Here is a 22,600-nt window from a genome sequence, read left to right as displayed (position 1 = left end):
ACTAAAATAAGACACTAGCTAAAATATTGTTGACATAATACACTTAGACTTCTGTAAAGAATTTGACTTGCTACTGCACGATATTTTGATTGAAAAACTAAAACGATACAAAACTAACATGGAACACATTAAATGGGTTAAAAACTGGCTAACCATTAAGTCCAAAAATGCAATTATAAATAGGGAATGATCATCTGGTGTGTTTCTAGTGCGGTTCCATATGGTTCAGTTTTAGCTTATGCTATTTAATATTTTTATCAATGGCCTGGAAGAGAACAAAATCACTGAAAGTTTGGAGATGACACAAAGACTGGGGGAGTGGTAAATAATGAAGAGAAAAGGTCACTAATACAGAGCAATCCGGATTGCATGGAAAACTAGCACAAGCAAACAATATGCATTTTAATACAGCCAAATAGAAAGTCATACATCTAGGAACAAAGAAAGCAGGCCACACTTACAGGATGGGGGACTATCTGGGAAGCAGTGACTCTGAAAAAGCCTTGGGGTGGGGATGGGGGGCGAGGCTCATAGTGAATAATCAGCTGAACATGAGCTCCCAGTGCGACACTGTGGCCAAAAGGGCTAATGCACTTCTTAGATGCATAAACATGGGACTACCAAGAAGAAGTAAGGAGGTTATATTACTTCAGTATTAGGGACAGGTGCACCCACTATATAATACTATGCCCACTTCTGGTGTCCACAATTCAAGAAGGATGTTGATAAATTGGAGAGGGTTCAGAGAAGAGCCATGAGATTAAAGGATTAGAAAACCTGCCTTAAAATGGACTCAAAGAACTCGACCTATTTAGTTAGTTGAACAAAAAGTAAGTTATGGGTGACTTCACATCATCGTTCACAAGTACCTACTTGGGGAACAAATATTTGCTAATGGGCTCTTCAGTCTAGCAGACACACGTATAAACAACCTCCAGTGACTGAAAGTTGAAGCTAAACAAATTCAGACTAGAAATAAGGTGCAAATGTTTAAGAGCGAGGGTGACTAACCACTGGAACAACTTACCAAGGGTTGTGGTGGATTCTTCATCATTGGCAATTTTTAAATCAAGACTGGATGTTTTTCTAAAAGATCTGCTCTAAGTCAAACAGGAATTAATTCAGGGAAGTCCTGTAGCCAGTGTTATGCAGGAGTTTGGTCGACATGATTACAGTCGTTCCTTCTGGCCTTAAAATCTAACTATGTGTTACAAGGACTTGAATCTTGTGCATCTGCCAAACCAAAGGTTCCTGAGAGGTGGGAACTACTTTGGAACCCATCAGAGTGGATGATTATTTTAATTAATTCCTTCTAACAACCATTAACTTTCACTTTACTGTGCTACATTTCATCTGCTGTCCTATTGCCCATTTTACTTTGCTTTGTTAGATCACTAATCTATCAACACATTAAATAGTGGAATCCAAATGAACAAATTTTGCCCCAATTTGCATCCTGTGCAACTTCATGTAAAACAACTGTGATGAACAGGAGGAAAGCTGGGGGGAAAACTGTCCCTGTCCTTTCTTTTATTCTGGTCTCAGGTATAACTAATGTTTGCTTTTATCTGTGATTCACCAAGATACAGACTAACACGGCTGTTACTCTGAAACCTGTCAAGATAGCAAGGTGATCAGTGAACTGTAAATCACCAAATAAAAGTCTCTCAGAAGAGGCTATTAAGGAACTTCGGTGACCATAGGGCTAGAGATACAGATCAGTTTTAACCCCTGATCCTTTCAGAGCTATAAGAGAAGAGTTAGGAAAAGCCAAGAGTAAACACTGAGGTATCTCAATCTCCCTATTATAATCAGTGATGTTCTAACAAGTTAGCCACACAGAGGAGAGGCTGAATAGTGGGGTTAGGGTTAGTCAAAATTAGGAAATACTGTGAGGAACACCAGAAGGGCCACAATTATACTCATATTGTTAGATCCAGCAATAATTTTTAATACAATTACCTCATTTCCTGAGCAACACATTCAACCAGTACAGTAGAACCTCAGAGTTACGAACACCTCGGGAATAGAGGTTGTTCGTAACTCTGAAATGTTCGTAACGCTGAACAAAATGTTATGGCTATTCTTTCAAAAGTTACAACTGAACACTGACTCCATACAGCTTTGAAACTTTATTATGCAGAAGAAAAATTCTGCTTTCCTTTTTTTTTTAAAAAGTAGTTTATTTTTAATATAGTCCTGTTCTGTATTTGTCTTTTTTTTTTTTTTTGGCGGGGGGGAGGGAGGGGGAGAATCTCTGCTGCTGCCTGATTGTGTACTTCTGGTTCCAATGTGTGGTGGACCGGTCAGTTCATACCTCTGGTGTTCATAACTCTGTGGTTCTACTGTACATATCACCCAGTGTTCCACATACTGTCCTTAACTTTCTGTTCAGTATGGAGTATAAGTTCTAATATGCAGAGCTCTGGCTACATCAAGGGTCACTTCTCTGACTAGCCATGGTAATTATAGTCGGGGTTGGATTTGCGATGGAAGCGGAGGGGAGAAATATTGGCACTCTTTCAACGTCTGCCCACAAAATAAACTCTGCCCACTTGATACCACTCAGACTATGTACTAATTCAAAATATTGAATCATGCAGGCTCTCTAGGCTCAGCTCTCCTCTGATGAGTTTAGTGCCTCAGCAATATAGCCACATGCTCTTCTGGGCTGGCCTCCTTGGCCTTAGCTCCTTCTTGTTTGTAGGGAAATAACCCATCCACTCAGTAAAAATGTCAATACATTATGCTGATCTGCATAATGTGATCCTTCCTCCCATATTTTGAAATGAGCGGTGAAATATTTAACAATGCTGATGTGTAAGGCTGGGATTTTCAAGTGAGTGTAAGGGAGTTAGGCACCCAACACTCACTGAAATTTAGTGGGTCCAACTCTAACGTATCACTTGCCTGGAGTTAACTCCTTTTCAAAGAAAGGAAGCAGCTCACCCCTCTCAGAGCTATTGCTGGAGCTCAACAGACATACTGTTCACTTTTCCAAAGTTTCATTAATAATCATAACAGTGCCTTTTTAAAATAGAATCATAGAATCATAGAATATCAGGGTTGGAAGGGACCCCAGAAGGTCATCTAGTCCAACCCCCTGCTCGAAGCAGGACCAATTCCCAGTTAAATCATCCCAGCCAGGGCTTTGTCAAGCCTGACCTTAAAAACCTCTAAGGAAGGAGATTCTACCACCTCCCTAGGTAACGCATTCCAGTGTTTCACTACCCTCTTAGTGAAAAAGTTTTTCCTAATATCCAATCTAAACCTCCCCCACTGCAACTTGAGACCATTACTCCTCGTTCTGTCATCTGCTACCATTGAGAACAGTCTAGAGCCATCCTCTTTGGAACCCCCTTTCAGGTAGTTGAAAGCAGCTATCAAATCCCCCCTCATTCTTCTCTTCTGCAGGCTAAACAATCCCAGCTCCCTCAGCCTCTCCTCATAACTCATGTGTTCCAGTCCCCTAATCATTTTTGTTGCCCTTCGCTGGACTCTCTCCAATTTATCCACATCCTTCTTGAAGTGTGGGGCCCAAAACTGGACACAGTACTCCAGATGAGGCCTCACCAATGTCGAATAGAGGGGAACGATCACGTCCCTCGATCTGCTCGCTATGCCCCTACTTATACATCCCAAAATGCCATTGGCCTTCTTGGCAACAAGGGCACACTGCTGACTCATATCCAGCTTCTCGTCCACTGCCACCCCTAGGTCCTTTTCCGCAGAACTGCTGCCTAGCCATTCGGTCCCTAGTCTGTAGCTGTGCATTGGGTTCTTCCGTCCTAAGTGCAGGACCCTGCACTTATCCTTATTGAACCTCATCAGATTTCTTTTGGCCCAATCCTCCAATTTGTCTAGGTCCTTCTGTATCCTATCCCTCCCCTCCAGCGTATCTACCACTCCTCCCAGTTTAGTATCATCCGCAAATTTGCTGAGAGTGCAATCCACACCATCCTCCAGATCATTTATGAAGATATTGAACAAAACCGGCCCCAGGACCGACCCTTGGGGCACTCCGCTTGATACCGGCTGCCAACTAGACATGGAGCCATTGATCACTACCCGTTGAGCCCGACAATCTAGTCAGAATACTTTATTTTGAAATGAAAGCTGAGATCCTGGAGAACAAAGCAGCTTGAGAGAAGTGCTAGTAGGCCATGCCGCTGTGTACCAGCCTAACTCATGCCCTGGTTACAGTTATCTAAGGACTTATACGGTCCTCATCACCACAGTATCCAAGCACCTACCATAGCAAGAACAAGACTGGTAGGAGCAGAGGACTGGGTTGTCTCAATAGCTGGCTCACAGGTATGGAACTCCAGACATCAGAATGATTCCAGCTCTCTCCAAAGGTCTTCCACCTTTGTTTGAATCTCTCTTTGCCTTTCCTTCTGTATACCCTCACTCCCACCAGAAGCCCAAGATCAGCAGTAAAGGAAAGTGAGAAGTCATGGTAAAATAAGTATGAAGAAGACCAAAAACAAACAAAAAAACCACAATGCAGGAAGAAATTGAAAATACTATCTTGATTTCTTGTATGCTTATGTAATTTTTGTTCACTGAGTCACCATTGTGACAGGCATAGTTCGATTGCAAACATCCATCAAAACCAGACAAATAGGCAACATGAAATTCAACACAGAAACAGGTCAGGCAATGCTAATTCGAAGGAACAATTTAAACCACTTGTGTACCCAGATGGGTTCCAAATTAATTGCATCCTCAGGAGATAAGCACAGGTATCACTGGACAGCTCAATGGTGAGTAACAGGCAAACTGTTTAATATACTAATACTGAAAATAAGCCATTATGTAAGTTAATGATACCCTCCTCTTTTGTACTAGAGTGTGCAGTTTTGGTCACCTCATCTTTAGAGAGTCAACAGAAATGGAACGTATAAACAGATGAGCAACAAAATATAGGGAAAGGGAACCTTTCATCCAAAGATTAAAAGACAATGGAATTATACTTATGAAAATTTGGAAAGAAGACAAGCGAGAAACAATATCATGAATGGTATAAAAAAGGACATTTGGACAATATTGCTTAAACTATCCCTTGAAAATTAAAGGCAACACATTCGAAACAGATAGAAGTAAATAATGATTGTGCAACACATAACCAGCCTTTGAAATACACTGACCTCAAGTTCAGCAGTATGATTTTTAAAAGGATTAAGGCAGTATATAAATGACATCTGCAGTTATACTAATTAAGGTAAAAGGCCTAGTAACCATTCTTCAGGACAAAAAATAATTATCAACTGGGGTCAGGAAGAAAGTTCTCGCATAGTAAAATTATGTGCATTACTGGGGGTGGATGGATGGGGTGAAACACTTTCTGAAGCATCAGATTTCAACCTTGGCTGTAGACAGAATACGGAAAGATCACTGGCCAGTATGGCAATTTATAATAAAATAACTGAAAGCTATAAACATTCAAATAGTATAAATAACAAAGATTTTTCTTACTTAACTGCATAACTGTTTGAAGAGAGCACTTGATGAAAGTTGCTAGAATCAACGTAACAAAGCAGCATATTTTTAAACTAGACACATAACAAAAATATAAAAAACTATACATTTCAAAAACACTTTTTTACTCATTTAGAAATGAATGAGATTCCTGAGGACCATTATTAGACTATTTCCTTTGGTTCTAAATCAACCTTCTAAGATTTTGTATAGTTTTTAGAGAACATCTGTAACAATTCTGTATGGAAAGGATTTTAAGTCAACAATGCTGAACATTTGTCACCCGTATGAGTAAACCTTAAAAAAAAAAGTTTCTGCTGAAAGCATGAGCAGTTGCCATAAGTTAAAGAACTGGAAAAACCAAGCTCACTGAAAATTGCAGAATGGTAGGAGAAAATGAGAGAACCCCTAATCTTGGGAAGGGTATCTCTACATAAGAGGAAAGAATGAAGTTTTGAAGAGAGACATTCCCAGTGCCTTGATGTATACAATACTACGTTCTAAGATAGCAACATAGACACCAGTATGGGGACGGGGGGGTATCGTTTTGTTTGTTTGAAGTGTTTTGCCATGTAGTTAGGTCTACTTACTATAGATCCTCCAATATCATCCCCTTCTTAGTCTGTTTAATTATGTAAGTATTTTTATTTTCTTAGTTTAATGGTGAAAAAAAGTAGTTAAATCTTAAACATCTTTTGTTCAACTGCTTCACAGATCTTTGGAACAACATCTAAGTAACAAAAAAAAGTTTCTCTTACCAGTAGCAGTCTATCAACCGTCAACTCCAAATGCTTTTGTTATCACAAGTTCCACGATGCAGTTCTTAATAACCGAGACCCTATCTACAAGGGAAGTCCTGCCAATGAACTATTTTGTCTAAAATCTAAAAAAGTCTCCAAGGGCTTTTCAAACTGTGTTATCAAAAGATTAAAATATCACAGTACATTTGGCACTGCTTGGGTTTGGGTTTTTTTATGGGGGGGTTTTTGGCGGGGGGGGGAAGGGAGGGAAGGGGAACAATTGAAAAACTTTAATTGGATTTGTACAGAGGATATGCCTCCAGCCACCAGACTGTTGGTACAGCTCACTCTATTCAAACCAGTACAACAGCTCACTAGGGTCCTAGGACGTAGTTTCATGTGCATGCATGAGCCCTGATGTTATCTGCATGGCTACACACATATAGGATATTATGCTTCTGACCAAACCCTTCCTTGTATTTACAGTGAGCAGCTTTGAGCTCAACATTTTTATATGACTAAGTACACAATACAAGACACACACACACACAACTCATCAGTGGGCACAGGTGAAGTCAAAAAATATATATTTTTTATTATTCTTTGCTCCACAAAAATGTTGTAAAAAAAGTTAATCAATGACATGGCCATGGTACACCCAATTAGAAACCCATTAGATCTTGTAGTGAGGTAAATGGGAGTTGGCTTGATCAATGCCTGAATAGGAAGACCTTCAAAGTGCTGCAAAAACTGGAGTTCATAATTCAAATGGTTACAAAGCACTCTTCCTTAGGAGTCAGAAATAAACCAGCATGGTGTTAAAGGACTCTGTGCTTGCTGGAAGTGCACTTTTCATAGAACATATAGAAGTCAAGTTACTATCCGATGAAGTGAGCTGTAGCTCACGAAAGCTTATGCTCAAATAAATTTGTTAGTCTCTAAGATACCACAAATACTCCTTTTCTTTATGCAAATACAGACTAACACGGCTGCTACTCTGAAACCTCTCAATAGATTCTAAAGGAACACCAAAAGGCAGGGGTATTAACTTATGTTCGTGGCTGAATGCATGTAATAACAGACGACCTATTTAAACCTAAAAATAAAACAATAGGTGGCTATCACACACAGGCAGAGCACAAAACAACAAGAATACTGGTCAGCAAGAAAAGCGGGGGGGGGGGGGGGGGGTGTCACAGAACACCACCTGTCTAATTATCGTTAAGAGAGACAAGGTAGGTGAGGTCATATCTTTTATGGGACCAACTTCTGTTGGTGAAAGAGAGAAGTTTTTGAGCATAAACATAGCTATTTCTTTAGATCTGAGAAAGGTAATTGGAAAATAGCCAGGGGTTGGATTTGGGATGGAAGTGGAGCTCAATACAAGTTGGATTTGGGATGGAAGTCACAGCTAAATGCAAGGTGGAACAAATAAGAACTTAACACATGTTGCAAGAGGCCATTCAAGATGAAGTTGGCAGATAACATCTCTAAGTCATAGGACAAAGAAGGGTTAGTATGTTACAGATTGTTGTAAACCTAAAATAACTATCAAAAAACCCTGATAACAGCCATGCAACACAAAAACATAAAGTGGAACCAACTACAACAACTCCACAACCTACAGTACAGTATCTCCAGGAGAAACCATGACATTGGGACTCAGCACATGGACATTACATGGCACTTCAACATCATCAGCTTACCAAGATTACCCCTCAGCAGAGCTGAACTATCTGTTCTCTCAAACAAACAGTACTTCTGCCCCACCACAGAACCGGATAGCATACTAATATGTGGAGAACTAGAAGAATTCTTTCACTGACTCCACCTCAAAGAATTCCTTCACAACAAAGACACTACCACCCACAACCACCATGTCCCTATGAACAGTCATAAGAAAAAAGAACCACCTGACTGGACACCCTACAGCAGACGAAACCATACGCTTGATCATTACATCGATTGCTTCAGGGGGGGAAAAAAACAACTGTGAAATCCTTAAATATCACAGCTGCCACAATCGCTCCATTCCCTAGCGGACAGCTATGCAGTCCTAGACATCCAACCACCACTTAGCCCTGGTCTACACTATGAGTTAAAACGGATTTAGCAGCGTTAGATTGGTTTAGCCCTGCACCTGTCCACACTACGAAGCCATTTTTTCCCCAACTTTAATGGCCCTTAAAACCGGTTTCTGTACTCCTCCCTGACGAGTGGATTAGTGCTGAAATCGACCTTGCTGGGTCCAATTTGGGATAGTGTGAACGCAATTCGATGGTATTGGCCTCCAGGAGCTATCCCAGACTGCTCCATTGTGACCACTCTGGACAGCACTCTCAACTTAGATGCACTGGCCAGGTAGACAAGAAAAGCCCCGCGACCTTTTGAATTTCATTTCCTGGTTGGCCAGCGTGGCAAGCTGATCAGCACATGTGACCATGCAGAGCTCTTCAGCACAGATGACCATGCAGTCCCAAAATCGCAAAAGAGCTCCAGCATGGACCGAACGGGAGGTACTGGATCTGATCGCTGTATGGGGAGACGAATCCGTGCTATCAGAATTCCATTCGAAAAGACAAAATGCCAAAATATTTGAAAAAATCTCCAAGGGCATGAAGGACAGAGGCTATAACAGGGACGCGCAGCAGTGCCGCATGAAACTTAAGGAGCTCAGGCAAGCCTACCAAAAAACCAAAGAGGCAAACAGCCACTCCAGGTCAGAGCCCCAGACATGCCGCTTCTATGATGAGCTGCATGCCATTCTAGGGGGTGCCCCTACAACTACCCCAGCCCTGTGTGTGGACTCTGTCAATGGACTCTCACACAACAGGGATGTGGATTTTGGGGATGAGGAAGATGAGGAGGAGGTTGAAGCACAGCAAGCAAGCGGAGAAACCATTTTCCCCGACAGCCAGGACCTGTTTTTCACCCTGGATCTAGTACCCTCCCAACCCACCGAAGGCGGGCTCCCGGACCTAGAAGGTGGGGAAGGTACCTCTGGTGAGTGTACCTTTGTAAATATAATACACGGTTTAAAAACAAGCGTGTTTAATGATTAATTTGCCCCGAAGACTTGGGATGTATTCGCAGCCAGTACAGCTACTGGAAAAGTCTGTTAACATGTATGGGGATGGAGCGGAAATCCTCCAGGGACATCTCAATGAAGCTCTCCTGGATGTACTCCCAAAGCCTTTGCAAAAGGTTTCTGGGGAGGGCAGCCTTATTCCGTCCTCCATGGTAGGACACTTTACCACGGCAAGCCAGCAGCACGTAGTCTGGAATTATTGCGTAACAAAGCATGGCAGCGTATGGTCCCGGTGTTTGCTGGCATTCAAGCAACATCCATTCTTTACCTCTCTGTGTTATCCTCAGGAGAGTGATATCATTCATGGTCACCTGGTTGAAAAGGGGGAATATTATTAAGGGAACATTCACAGGTGGCCATTTAGGTCATTCTCTTCTTTAAGTTTTGTCTAATGGAGATTCAGTCCTGCCTGGAATATTGGCACTATGCTCTCAAATGAACTTACACAGAAAAATGAGATAAGACAAAAACATTATATTACCCCTGAGTGAAAAATTTCCATAAAATAATTACTTCCATATCAATCTCTCAGTCCTCATCCTCAAAGGAAACCTGCACAACACCTGCAAAAGTCAAGCCTGGGAGCTTCAATTCATAACCCTGCTAGATGACAAAACCATGGACTCAATAAAGACACTGGATTTATGGCTCACTACAACTATCTAAAACCCACTAACCTTCCCTTGTCCTACAACTGTGGAGGCGTTAACTGCCCACTGCACCTTGAATGGTCTCTTACAACATGCATTAACTCCTTATTTGTTCCACCTTGTATTTAGCTGTGACATTCTGAGGCCAGGTCTACACTATAAACTTGCACTGGTATAATTACATTGCTCATACGTGTGAAAAAGCCACACCCCCGAACCACACAGTTATACCAACCTAATCCCCCGGGTAGACAGTGCTATGTTGACTGGAGGGCTTCTCCCTTTGACATAGCTCCCTTTGACATAGCAGCAATGGATAACCTATGTCGATGGAAGAAGCTCTCCTGTTGGCATAGTAGCGTCTTCCCTAACACTCTGCTGCTGCTGCATCACTGCAGCCGTTTAAGTGTAGATCTTCCCTGAGTACCTTTCCCAGACCTGAAGAAGAGCTCTGTGTAAACTCAAAAGCTTGTCTCTTTCATGAACAGCAGCTGGTCCAATAAAAGATATTACCTCATCCACCTCGTCTCTCTGATATCCTGAGACCAACATAGCTACAACAATGCTGCAAATAACTATAGTCAAGTTTTTTTTGTAAGCGTAATGTCAAAGACGTTAAGGAGATACTTTTTAGTAGAGGGCTTTGTGAATGTTTACGGGAAATCTCTCCCGTGAACAGCAGGTGGCATGAGAGACAGCATGAAGATGCCTGTCTGAAAATTCAACAAATGGGTGATTTAGGCTGGCATCGATGTCAGAGCAGAAGCAGGGGTTGATGTCTTGCTAACATATAGAAGATGAGAGGTGGGATGGGGATAGGACATGAAGGGCCTATGCACATAAATGACTCAAGAGGAGAAGCAAATGCCAGTGGAAAGACGCAAAGGGGAGGTGATCTGGTCAAAGCAATGAGAGAGGAAACTTATTTGCATCGGCACTTTGAATGCCTATAAATGAGGTAATGACTGGATTTGTCAAGATTGAACATAAGGATGTTGCAGTTATCAAGACATGAAATGAAGGCATGAATGAGAGATTTAGCTTTGCAGGCAGTGAGAGAAAACTAGACTTTAGAGATACACTGGACACTCACTAGAACACACGTCTACATAGTGCAAATTCGCATACAACGCAGTCACGGCCATGAATCCCAAATTTAATTACTTTAATTGGAATTCATTTTAATGAGGTCCCCGCGTTAATGTGGTACCGCGCATGGATCCCAAATCCTGCATTTTAGCAAGGGTCCGGTGTATTATGCAGAAAGCAGCTGCAAAATTTAAACAAGGCCTGGGTGTGAGGATTTAGAGATAAGGCAGAGTAGAATATAACAACCACATTACGGGCCTATAAGTCAGGGAGAACAGTGATGTTGTCTATGGTGACTGAGAATGGAGGGAGAGAGGGAGGGAGGACATGTGGGAGGGAAAGATTAAGAGCTCTTGTTTCGGGCAGGTTGAACTTTAACTGATGTCTGGACATCCACGAGGAGATGTCAGAAAAATAGACCAACAACTTAGTTTGGATTGAAGGAGACAGGTCCATAATGGAGTCATCAGTATAGAGTTCATAGCTGAAGCTGTGTTTTCAAATGGGATCACTGAATGTGATTTGGATCTCTTTCTAAACGTGGGGAGGGGGGTGATTTAAGGTGTTTATGTGGCCTCCATTACTGAAGTATCAGAGCACCTCAATCTTTAATATATTTATCCTCACAATACTCTTGTTCAGTATGGTAATATTATCATCTCCATTTACAGATAGAGAACTGAGGCACAGAGAGACTAACTGACTTATCCCAAGTTACACAGGAAGACTGTGGTGGAGCAGAGAATTGAACCAGAGTCCCAAGGCCGAGATCAGTGCCCTAACCACTGGTCCATCCTTGCCTTTGGATCCAAATGGATTCAATAGGATGTTGGTATCCTGAAGGTTTTTAAAAGTCTTCTGAATTCAGTAAAACATGGGGGAGGAAAGCAATGACATGATAGTGTATTCCAGCTGTTGGAGAACTGGCACATTTCTTGGCTGCAGAGGTCGAAAGCTAAAGAATTACTCCTAGACTTAATGAACATAAAGAACAGGATGGTTCTGAATAAAACAAACTGATGGGTGTCCAGGTGTTGAAAGCAACACTCCTCAAGAGCCAAGGACATGAAGTCATTAAAAGTCTTGCAGATTTCTAGTAAGTGATAGTATTCTAGAGACTGGACAGGCTCCAAATATTGAGGACTGAATATGTTTCTCGAGGTGTAATACAAAAAGTAGAGATGTTCTTGAGTTTTGTAGGAATTTCAGACATGGTTCTGACTACTTTCCTGCAAAATATGTAACCTACCACCAGCTACCAAATGCTACAAACAGCCATTACGAGATTTTATTCCTGTTTAGGTCCCATAAGATTACTGCAAATATCTGAGGACAGTTTTAGCAAACTAAGTACATTATATAAAAACATATAATGAAAGACCTACTGAGAGACAGAAAAAATTTGGACCTGCAGCAAAATGGATGCATATGCAAAAAACTAATGCATATGCAAAAAACTAATTAGTGCTCAGTTCCTATGCCACGATGGCTGTTCAAACTTTTGTGAAATTCAAAATTGCAAATGGATGTCAAGTTCAAAGTAAAGGCAGTCATGAGCATCCAAAGATGGCACCTTTGGCATAACGGGTTGACTGTGGTAAAAGGTCTTCTGGAAGTGCCACATTCAAGTTCTTAAAAGAGATCAAAATGCTAGGCTGCATCTGAAAAGGCGGTAAAGCTGCTGAACCAAATCTGTGGTTCTGTAACTTCATGGGGGCTGGGATGGAGGGTGGGAGCTAGCAAAGGAAAGTTGCCATTAAATCTTAAAGGAGGGAAAGACTATTCCGCACAACATTTCTCAGAAACCGGTTTTCGCAATCACTATATCATGGTCGTGGCGTAAAATGCAGCATGAGAGTGCTTGCACACCCCATGGAAAATGGCTTTAGAAGCAGGTTCTGCCACTCACACCAGTGGCAATCCCACAAACGGGAGCATAGAGCCCCTTGAAGGACACCTGGTACAACACTTGAGTTGGGATGAGAGGGAGTTGGGAAGACAACATGAAAGTAAATTATACTAAAAGGTACTTCATGAGAAGTTTTGAGTGTTAAAAGTGTGTCTAACTTAAGTAAGGTTTTCTTCATATTTCCAATACTAGAATGTTATAGTTAACTTTATAAATTAAGCACCTCCTATCAATGTGGTGTAGAATTAAAAAAATAAAATGTATTTTCATGTTAAAATAAAATGAGTCCATCTAAACATTTAAGCAAAATCAATTAGGTGCTTAAAGAAGTGAGAGCTTGACAGTATTTATACAGAGCCACCAGTGTGGACACTAAAATACAGGTATGGAATAAAACAGACAGTGATCCTTTAATACTTCAAAGCACCTCTGACACCAGAGCAGAAAACCCATTCGTGAAATCCCTTATAGGCCACAGTGGCCTATTCATAGAATCATAGACTTTAAGGTCAGAAGGGACCATTATGATCATCTAGTCTGACCTCCTGCACAACGCAGGCCACGGAATCTCACCCACCAACTCCTGTAACAAACCCTTAACTTATGTCTGAGCTACTGCAATCCTCAAATCATGGTTTAAAGACTTCAAAGTGCAGAGAATCCTCCAGCAAGTGATCCGTGCCCCACACTGCAGAGGAAGGCGAAAAACCCCCAGGGCCTCTGCCAATCTGTGCTGGGGGAAAATTCCTTCCCGACCCCAAATATGGTGATCAGCTAAACCCTGAACATGTGGGCAAGACTCACCAGCCAGACACCCAAGAAAGAATTCTCTGTAGTAACTCAGATCCCACCCCATCTAACATCCCATCACAGGCCACTGGGCATATCTATCGCTAATAGTCAAAGATCAATTAATTGCCAAAATTAGGCTACCCCATCATATCATCTCCTCCATAAACTTATCAAGCTTTGTCTTTAAGCCAGACATGTCTTTTACCCCCACTGCTTCCCTTGGAAGGCTGTTCCAGAACTTCACTCCTCTGATGGTTAGAAACCTTCGTCTAATTTCAAGTCTAAACTGTCTGATGGCCAGTTTAGATCCATTTGTTCTTGTGTCCACATTGGTGCTGATCTTAAATAATAATTCTTCCTTTGTGGTATTTATCCCTCTGTTATATTTATAGAATGCAGTCATATCTCCTCTGAGCCTTCTTTTAGTTAGGCTAAACAAGCCAAGCTCTTTGAGTCTCCTTTCATAAGACAGGCTTTCCATTCCTCGGATCATCCTAGAAGCTCTTCTCTGTACTTGTTCCAGTTTGAATTCATCCTTCTTAAACATGGGAGACCAGAACTGCACATAATATTCCAGATGAGGTCTCACCAGTGCCTTGTAGAACGGTACTAACACCTCCTTATCTCTACTGGAAATACCTTGCCTGATGCATCCCAAGACCTCATTAGCTTTTTTCACGGCCACATCACATTGGCGGCTCATTGTCATCCTGTGATCAACCAATACTCCGAGGTCCTTCTCCTCCTCTGTTACTTCCAAGAAATGCATCCCCAGTTTATAACAGAAATTGTTATTAATCCCTAAATGCATGACCTTGCACTTTTCACTATTAAATTTCGTCCTATTACTATTACTCCAGTTTACAAGGTCATCCAGATCTTCCTGCATAATATCCCAGTCCTTCTCTGTATTGGCAATACCTCCCAGCTTTGTGTCATCCAGGAGCTAGGATTCACGATGTGACGGAGAGACTGCTGAGACTCATCAAGCCCTCAGATCGCTACCGCTTCTTGCTTCTCCACGTGGGCACCAATGATACTGCCAAGAATGACCGTGAGCGGATCACTGTGGACTACGTGGCTCTGGGAAGAAGGATAAAGGAGTTTGAGGTGCAAGTGGTGTTTTCGTCCATCCTCCCCGGAGAAGGAAAAGGCCTGGGTAGAGACCGTTGAATTGTGAAAGTCAACGAATGGCTACACAGGTGGTGTCAGAGAGAAGGCTTTGGATTCTTTGACCATGGGATGGTGTTCCAAGAAGGAGGAGTGCTAGGCAGAGACAGGCTCCACCTGACAGGCATGAGCAGGAGAACGCGAAAGGGGAGGGCTCCTGTCTCATACAAAAAAAGCAGGACAAACAGCAAGTTATCTCAAGTGCCTATACAAAAATGCAAGAAGCCTGGGAAACAAGCAGGGAGAACTGGAAGTCCTGGCACAGTCAAGGAATTATGATGTGATTGGAATAACGGAGACTTGGTGGGATAACTCACACGACTGGAGTACTGTCATGGATGGATATAAACTGTTCAGGAAGGACAGGCAGGGCAGAAAAGGTGGGGGAGTTGCACTGTATGTAAGGGAGCAGTATGACTGCTCAGAGCTCTGGTATGAAACTGCAGAAAAACCTGAGTGTCTCTGGATTAAGTTTAGAAGCGTGAGCAATAAGGGTGATATTGCGGTGGAAGTCTGCTATAGACCACCGGATCAGGAGGATGAGGTGGACGAGGCTTTCTTCCAGCAACTAACGGAAGTTACTAGATCGCAGGCTCTGGTTCTCATAGGGGACTTCAATCACCCTGATATCTGCTGGGAGAGCAATACAGCGGTGCACAGACAATCCAAGAAGTTTTTGGAAAGGGTAGGGGACAATTTCCTGGTGCAAGTGCTGGAGGAACCAACTAGGGGCAGAACTCTTCTTGACCTGCTGCTCACAAACCGGGAAGAATTAGTAGGGGAAGCAAAAGTGGATGGGAACCTGGGAGGCAGTGACCATGAGATGGTCCAGTTCAGGATCTTGACACAGGGAAAAAAGGAGAGCAGCAGAATACAGACCCTGGACTTCAGAAAAGCAGACTTTGACAACCTCAGGGAACTGATGGGCAAGATCCCCTGGGAGAATAACATGAGGGGGAAAGGAGTCCAGGACAGCTGGCTGTATGTTAAAGAATCCTTTTTGAGGTTACAGGGACAAACCATTCCAATGTGTAGAAAGAATAGTAACTATGGCAGGCGACCAGCTTGGCTTAATAGTGAAATCCTTGCAGATCTTAAACACAAAAAAGAACCCTACAAGAAGTGGAAGATTGGACAAATGACCAGGGAAGAGTATAAAAATATTGCTCGGGCATGCAGGAGTGAAATCAGGAAGACCAAATCATACCTGGAGTTGCAGCTAGCAAGAGATGTTAAGAGTAACAAGAAGGGTATCTTCAGGTATGTTAGCAACAAGAAGAAAGTCAAGGAAAGTGTGGGCCCCTTACTGAATGAGGGAGGTAACCTAGTGACAGAGGATGTGGAAAAAGCTAATGTACTCAATGCTTTTTTTGCCTCTGTCTTCAAGAACAAGGTCAGCTCCCAGACTGCTGCACTGGGCAGCACAGCATGGGAAGCAGATGACCAGCCCTCTGTGAAGAAAGAAGTGGTTCGGCACTATTTAGAAAAGCTGGACGAGCACAAGTCCATGGGGCCGGATGCGCTGCATGCAAGACTGCTAAAAGAGTTGGTGGATGTGATTGCAGAGCCATTGGCCATTATCTTGGAAAACTCATGGCGATCGGGGGAGGTCCCGGACCACTGGAAAAAGGCTAATGTAGTGCCAATCTTTAAAAAAGGGAAGGAGGAGGATCCTGGGAACTACAGGCCAGTCAGCCTCACCTCAGTCCCTGGAAAAATCATGGAGCAGGTCCTCAAGGAATCAATTCTGAAGCACTTAGAGGAGAGGAAAGTGATCAGGAACAGTCAGCATGGATTCACCAAGGGCAAGTCATGCCTGACTAATCTAATTGCCTTCTATGACGAGATAACTGGCTCCGTGGATGAAGGGAAAGCAGTGGACGTGTAGTTCCTTGACTTTAGCAAAGCTTTTGACATGGTCTCCCACAGTATTCTTGCCAGTAAGTTAAAGAAGTATGGGCTGGATGAATGGACGATAAGGTGGATAGAAAGCTGGCTAGATTGTCGGGCTCAATGGGTAGTGATCAATGGCTCCATGTCTAGCTGGCAGCCGGTATCAAGTGGAGTGCCCCAAGGGTCGGTCCTGGGGCCGGTTTTGTTCAATATCTTCATTAATGATCTGGAGGATGGTGTGGATTGCACTCTCAGCAAGTTTGCAGATGACACTAAACTGGGAGGAGAGGTAGATACGCTGGAGGGTAGGGATAGGATACGGAGGGCCCTAGACAAATTAGAGGATTGGGCCAAAAGAAATCTGTTGAGGTTCAACAAGGACAAGTGCAGAGTCCTGCACTTAGGACGGAAGAATCCCATGCACTGCTACAGACTAGGGACCGAATGGCTAGGCAACCGTTCTACAGAAAAGGACCTAAGGGTTACAGTGGACGAGAAGCTGGATATGAGTCAACAGTGTGCCCTTGTTGCCAAGAAGGCCAATGGTATTTTGGGATGTATAAGTAGGGGCACTGTCAGCAGATCGAGGGACATGATCGTTCCCCTCTATTCGACACTGGTGAGGCCTCATCTGGAGTACTGTGTCCCACACTACAAGAAGGATGTGGAAAAATTGGAAAACGTCCAGCAGAGGGCAACAAAAATGATTAGGGGACTGGAACACATGACTTAGGAGGAGAGGCTGAGGGAACTGGGATTGTTTAGTCTGCAGAAGAGAAGAATGAGGGGGGATTTGATAGCAGCCTTCAGCTACCTGAAGGGGGGTTCAAAGGGGATGGAGTTCGGCTGTTCTCAGTGGTAGATGACAGAACGAGGAGTAATGGTCTCTAGTTGCAGTGGGGGAGGTTTAGGTTGGATATTAGGAAAAACTTTTTCACTAGGAGGGTGGTGAAACACTGGAATGCGTTACCTAGGGAGGTGGTGGAATCTCCTTCCTTAGAAGTTTTTAAGGTCAGGCTTGACAAAGCCCTGGCTGGGATGATTTAATTGGGGATTGGTCCTGCTTTGAGCAGGGGGTTGGACTAGATGACTTCCTGAGGTCCCTTCCAACCCTGATATTCTGTGATCCGCAAACTTTATTAGCACATTTCCGCTTTTTGTGCCATGGTCAGTAATAAAAAGATTAAATAAGATTGGTCCCAAAACCGATCCCTGAGGAACTCCACTAGTAACCTCCTTCCAGCCTGACGGTTCACCTTTCAGTGTGACCCTCTGTAGTCTCCCCTTTATCCAGTTCCTTATCCACATTTCAATTTTCATATTGATCCCCATCTTTTTCAATTTAGCTAATAATTCTCCATGTGGAACCCTAACAAATGCCTTCCTGAAATCGAGGTAAATTAGATCCACTGCGTTTCCTTTGTCTAAAAAAACTGTTACCTTCTCAAAGAAGGAGATCAGGTTGATTTGACACGGTCTACCTTTTGTAAAACCATGTTGTATTTTGTCCCATTTACCATTGACTTCAATGTCCTTAACTTCTTTCTCCTTCAAAATTTTTTCCAAGACCTTGCATATTACAGATGTCAAACTAGATAAATTTTTTTTTCCTTTCTTAAAAATAGCAACTATGTTAGCAATTCTCCAGTCATACGGTACAACCCCTGAGTTTACAGATTCTTTAAAAATTCTTGCTAATGGGCTTGCAATTTCATGTGCCAATTTCTTTAATATTCTCGGATGAAGATTATCTGGCCCCCCGATTTAGTCCCATTAAGCTGTTTGAATTTCGCTTCTACCTTGGATATGGTAATATCTACCTCCTTATCCTCATTCCCATTTGTCATGCTACCCTTATCCCTAAGATCCTCATTAGCCTTATTAAAGACTGAGGTAAAGTGTTTGTTTAGATATTGAGCCATGCCTAGATTATCCTTAACCTCCACTCCATCCTCAGTGTTTAGCGGTCCCACTTCTTTGTTTTCTTCTTATTTATATGGCTCTGGAACCTTTTACTATTGCTTTTAATTTCCTTTGCAAGGTCCAACTCTACATGGCTTTTGGCCTTTCTCACTTTATCCCTACATGTTCTGACCTCAGTATGGTAGCTTTCCTTGCTAATCCCTCCCATCTTCCACTCCTTGTAGGCTTTCTGCTTTTTCTTAATCACCTCTCTAAGATGCTTGCTCATCCAGCTTGGTCTACAACTCCTGCCTATGAATTTTTTCCCCTTTCTTGGGATGCAGGCTTCTGATAGTTTCTGCAACTTTGACTTGAAGTAATTTCAGGCCGCCTCCACCTTTAGAGCCACAAGTTTTTCAGTCCAATCTACTTCCCTAACTAATTTCCTTAATTTTTTAAAGTTAGCCTTTTTGAAATCAAAAACCCAAGTCACAGTTCTATTTTTGACAGGTTTAGTTTGAACTGAATTAGCTCATGATCGCTCGAACCAAGGTAGTCCCCTATAACCATTTATTCTATGAGGTCCTCACTGCTCACCACAACCAAATCTAAAATGGCATCCCCTCTTGTCGGTTCAGCAACTACTTGGTGAAGGAATCCATCAGCCATCTTATCCAGGAAAATCTGAACCCAATTATTATTACTAGCACTTGTCCACCAGTCTATATCTGGGAAGTTAAAGTCTCCCATGATCACACAATTCCCATAAGTAAAACATTAAAGAGGTCTCTACCCATATCCAGATCGGATCCCGGCCGTCTATAGCACACCCCAAGCACTATCAAAGGGGAGGCTCTAGTAGTTTTCTTCCCCAATGTGATTTTTGCCAAGACAGACTCTGTCTTATCCATTCCATCACTTCTTATTTCTTTAGTCTACCTCATCATTGATCTACAATGCTACTCCACCACCTTTGCCTTTATTTCTATCTTTCCTAAGCAGCACAGACCCCTCAATACCCGTACTCCAGTCCTGACGGCTATTCCACCCTGCTTCTGTTCTCCCTAGACTATCTGGTTTCACTTCCTGCACCGGTAGCTCTAGTTCCTCTATTTCGTTACCTCGGTTCCTCGCATTCGTGTACAAACATCTTCATTTTTGCTGTTTGGCCTCGCTCACATTTGGCCTCGCTCACCCGATTAGGCACGGTCATTCTATATCCAATATTACCTATTAGACTGGTATGTACACTGCCCTTCCACCTTATGTCCATTCTCCTACCCACGGCTGTATCCTTTCTTACTTCGTTTTCTTCCCTCTCAAAGAGAAAATCTGGTGTGGAGATTACCTGGACATCTCCCAACCATCTCCATCGAATTCCTAGTTTAAAGCTCTCTTGATCAGTTGTGCCATCCTCCATCCTAGAAGTCTATTTCCCTCCTTACTCAAGTGAAGTCCATCCCGAAAGAACAGTCCTCTGTCCATGAATGCTTCCCAGTGGCCATACATCCCAAAGCCCTCCTTATAGCACCACTGCCTGAGCCATCTGTTGAGCATCATAATCTTGTCACACCTTTGTTGCCCTTCTCTAGGAACAGGCAGAATCCCACTGAAAATCACCTGAGCCTTGATTTCCGTAAGCATCTTCCCCAGCCTGGCATAGTCTCCCTTGATACGTTCCAGCGAGAATCTAGCTGAATCATTTGTTCCCACATGAAGGATAATCAATGGATTCTTTCCCGCTCCCGTTAGGATCCTCTTCAGCCTCAGGTCCTCATCCCGTATCTTAGCACTTGGCAGACAGCACACCCTCCTGTTCTCTGGATCAGCTCTTGTTACAGGCTTGTCTATTCTTCGCAGTAATGAATCCCCAACTACATAGACCTGCCTTTTCCTGGCAATGGTGCGATTCTCCAGTCTATCCCCTGTTCCATCTGGCCGCAAGTCCTCTTGATTCCTATTGTCCATTGCAATCCTCTGCAACCCATCCCCTATCCTCCTGGGGCTCATATTTGGTGTTATCATCTCCATTGACTATTGACCAAGAGAAGCATAAATTTAGATCCTAACCAAAGGAAAATAGGAATGGACAGTGCTAAAACAACGAACTAGTTTCTGTGGCTTGCAAACTTGCACATGGCATCTGGAATAAATATGTATCAGTTACTTCCTGACCTTTTCATTTTGCACAAGGCCAGCGGATCAAATATTTAGCTGGTACCAGCCTCAGCCAGAACAAGGCCTTTGTCATCATCCAATCAGGTCTCAGTAATATTGCCAGATCTGTGAGAGATTCCAAGATAGAAAAGTTAGCGTGTCACCCTTATTTACAACAGGACTGACAAAAACCAAACACAGGCACGAAGAGTATGAAGACCTCTTTCCACCCTGGCTACCGGAGTACTTCTCCACAGTAACAAGAGGGTCTGCACTGCACCTCTGACTTCCTTCACTACCAAACAAGATACACTCACTATGCATGCATGTCTCATGTGGCCAAGCGTCCCAGATAGCACACAACACAGCTTTATTTAATGTATTTGATAAAGGCATTTCACTTAAGGACATTGTCATCGCACATGCAGTTTCTAGCAGCAGCAAAAACATCATCCATTTAGGTATAGTGAAATGTTTAATACAATGCCACAGTCTTTAGAAAAGTCTATTTATAAGAACGTAAGAATGGCCATACTGGGTCAGATCAATGATCCATCTTGCCCAGTATCCTGTCTTCCAACAGCAGCTGGTGCAGATGCTTCAGAGGAAATGAACAAAACAGGGCCAATTACTGAGTGATCCATCCCCTGTTGTCCAGTCCCAGCTTCTTGCAGTCAAAGGTTTAGGGACGCCCAGAGCATGGGGTTGCATCCCTGTCCATCTTGGCTAACAGCCATTGATGGACCTATCCTCCATGAACTTTCCTAATTCTTTTTTTAACCCACTTATACCTTTGGCCTTGCAGCCCATAGAGCTAACTTAGTATTTTATTTAACAGTAATGCAAGATATCTACAGGCCTATATCCTGTAACACATTAACTTAAGCAGTTAGTAAAAGGCTTTGAGGCCGATGAACTTGAGCATAAATACCTGGCCCAAGAGTCACTCTGAGTTTTGGGGAACTGGGAACATTGTGCTTTGGGGGGCTCGAGGCAGCAGTCTGTACAAAATGATATCAGGTAACTGCAGAAACACTGAACGGATACAAGGCCTGGATATTTTAAGACAGAAAGGTTGACAGATGCTTAACCACGAACTTGCCTTAGGAATGATTTGATTTATACAATAATAGGTTAAGATCATTAATATACTAACCAATAGGACAAGGACACCCCAACATTATTAGGATGAGGAAGTTAGATATGGACAAAGGAGGCTAGGCATTTCTATGAATATTCATAACAGCCCCTAGTCCCGGTAATAGGTCAGACCACCATTAAATGGGAGATTTGGACCATAAGATTCATTTGGCATGCCAGGGACATAGCAGGACCTTCGTCTCTTACCACCAGATCCCCAAGAAAGGGTGTGAACATATGTAAGTAATTATAACAAGATACTACCTTAACTCTACACTACTGCTATCTTTTTATGTGGTTTGGATGGAACATTTGAGTCTTTACTAATTGTACTAATAAAATTGCAAAGTTTTGCTTTGTCCTCAGTGTGAGTGTCTCCATTGTGCACATGAGGGTTCCCAACCAGACACTGAACCTGATAACCTTGATTCTGGGCCTAGAACCCTACAGTCCCCAGCTCTTTAATGAGTAATTAACTGGAAATCAATAATAATCAATAACCACTACAGAATCAGGCAACAGCCTTCACAACATCCCCTGGCAAAAAGTTCCATGCTCTGACTGTGCAGTGTGTGAAATAGCACTTCTT

General features: G+C 42.7%; 1 protein-coding gene across 8 annotated transcripts in view; it reads right to left on the bottom strand.

Moving 5' to 3' along the window:
- Nucleotides 1–22,600, bottom strand: part of ATP13A3 (ATPase 13A3) — a 137,119-nt gene that overhangs the window by 78,629 nt on the left and 35,890 nt on the right. The window contains exons 1-2 of one of the 8 annotated variants that reach the window (XM_073358998.2): nt 21,803–21,956; nt 20,890–20,997 (exon numbers count right to left, since the gene is read on the bottom strand). The exons of 5 other annotated variants lie outside the window; for them this stretch is intronic. In XM_073358998.2, coding sequence (XP_073215099.1) covers nt 20,890–20,897 — 8 coding nt within the window. In that variant the 5' untranslated portion in view covers nt 20,898–20,997; nt 21,803–21,956. Of the gene's footprint in view, nt 1–6,239; nt 6,339–20,889; nt 20,998–21,802; nt 21,957–22,600 lie in introns of those variants that run through there. 2 more of the 8 variants (XM_073358999.2, XM_073359000.2) reach the window with 2 other exon arrangements.

The sequence above is a fragment of the Lepidochelys kempii genome, chromosome 9, assembly GCF_965140285.1.
Source record: "Lepidochelys kempii isolate rLepKem1 chromosome 9, rLepKem1.hap1, whole genome shotgun sequence".
NCBI classification, from domain to species: Eukaryota; Metazoa; Chordata; order Testudines; family Cheloniidae; genus Lepidochelys; species Lepidochelys kempii.
The sequence above is the reverse complement of the archived record's forward strand: the minus strand, read 5'-3'. Positions and strand labels throughout refer to the sequence as shown.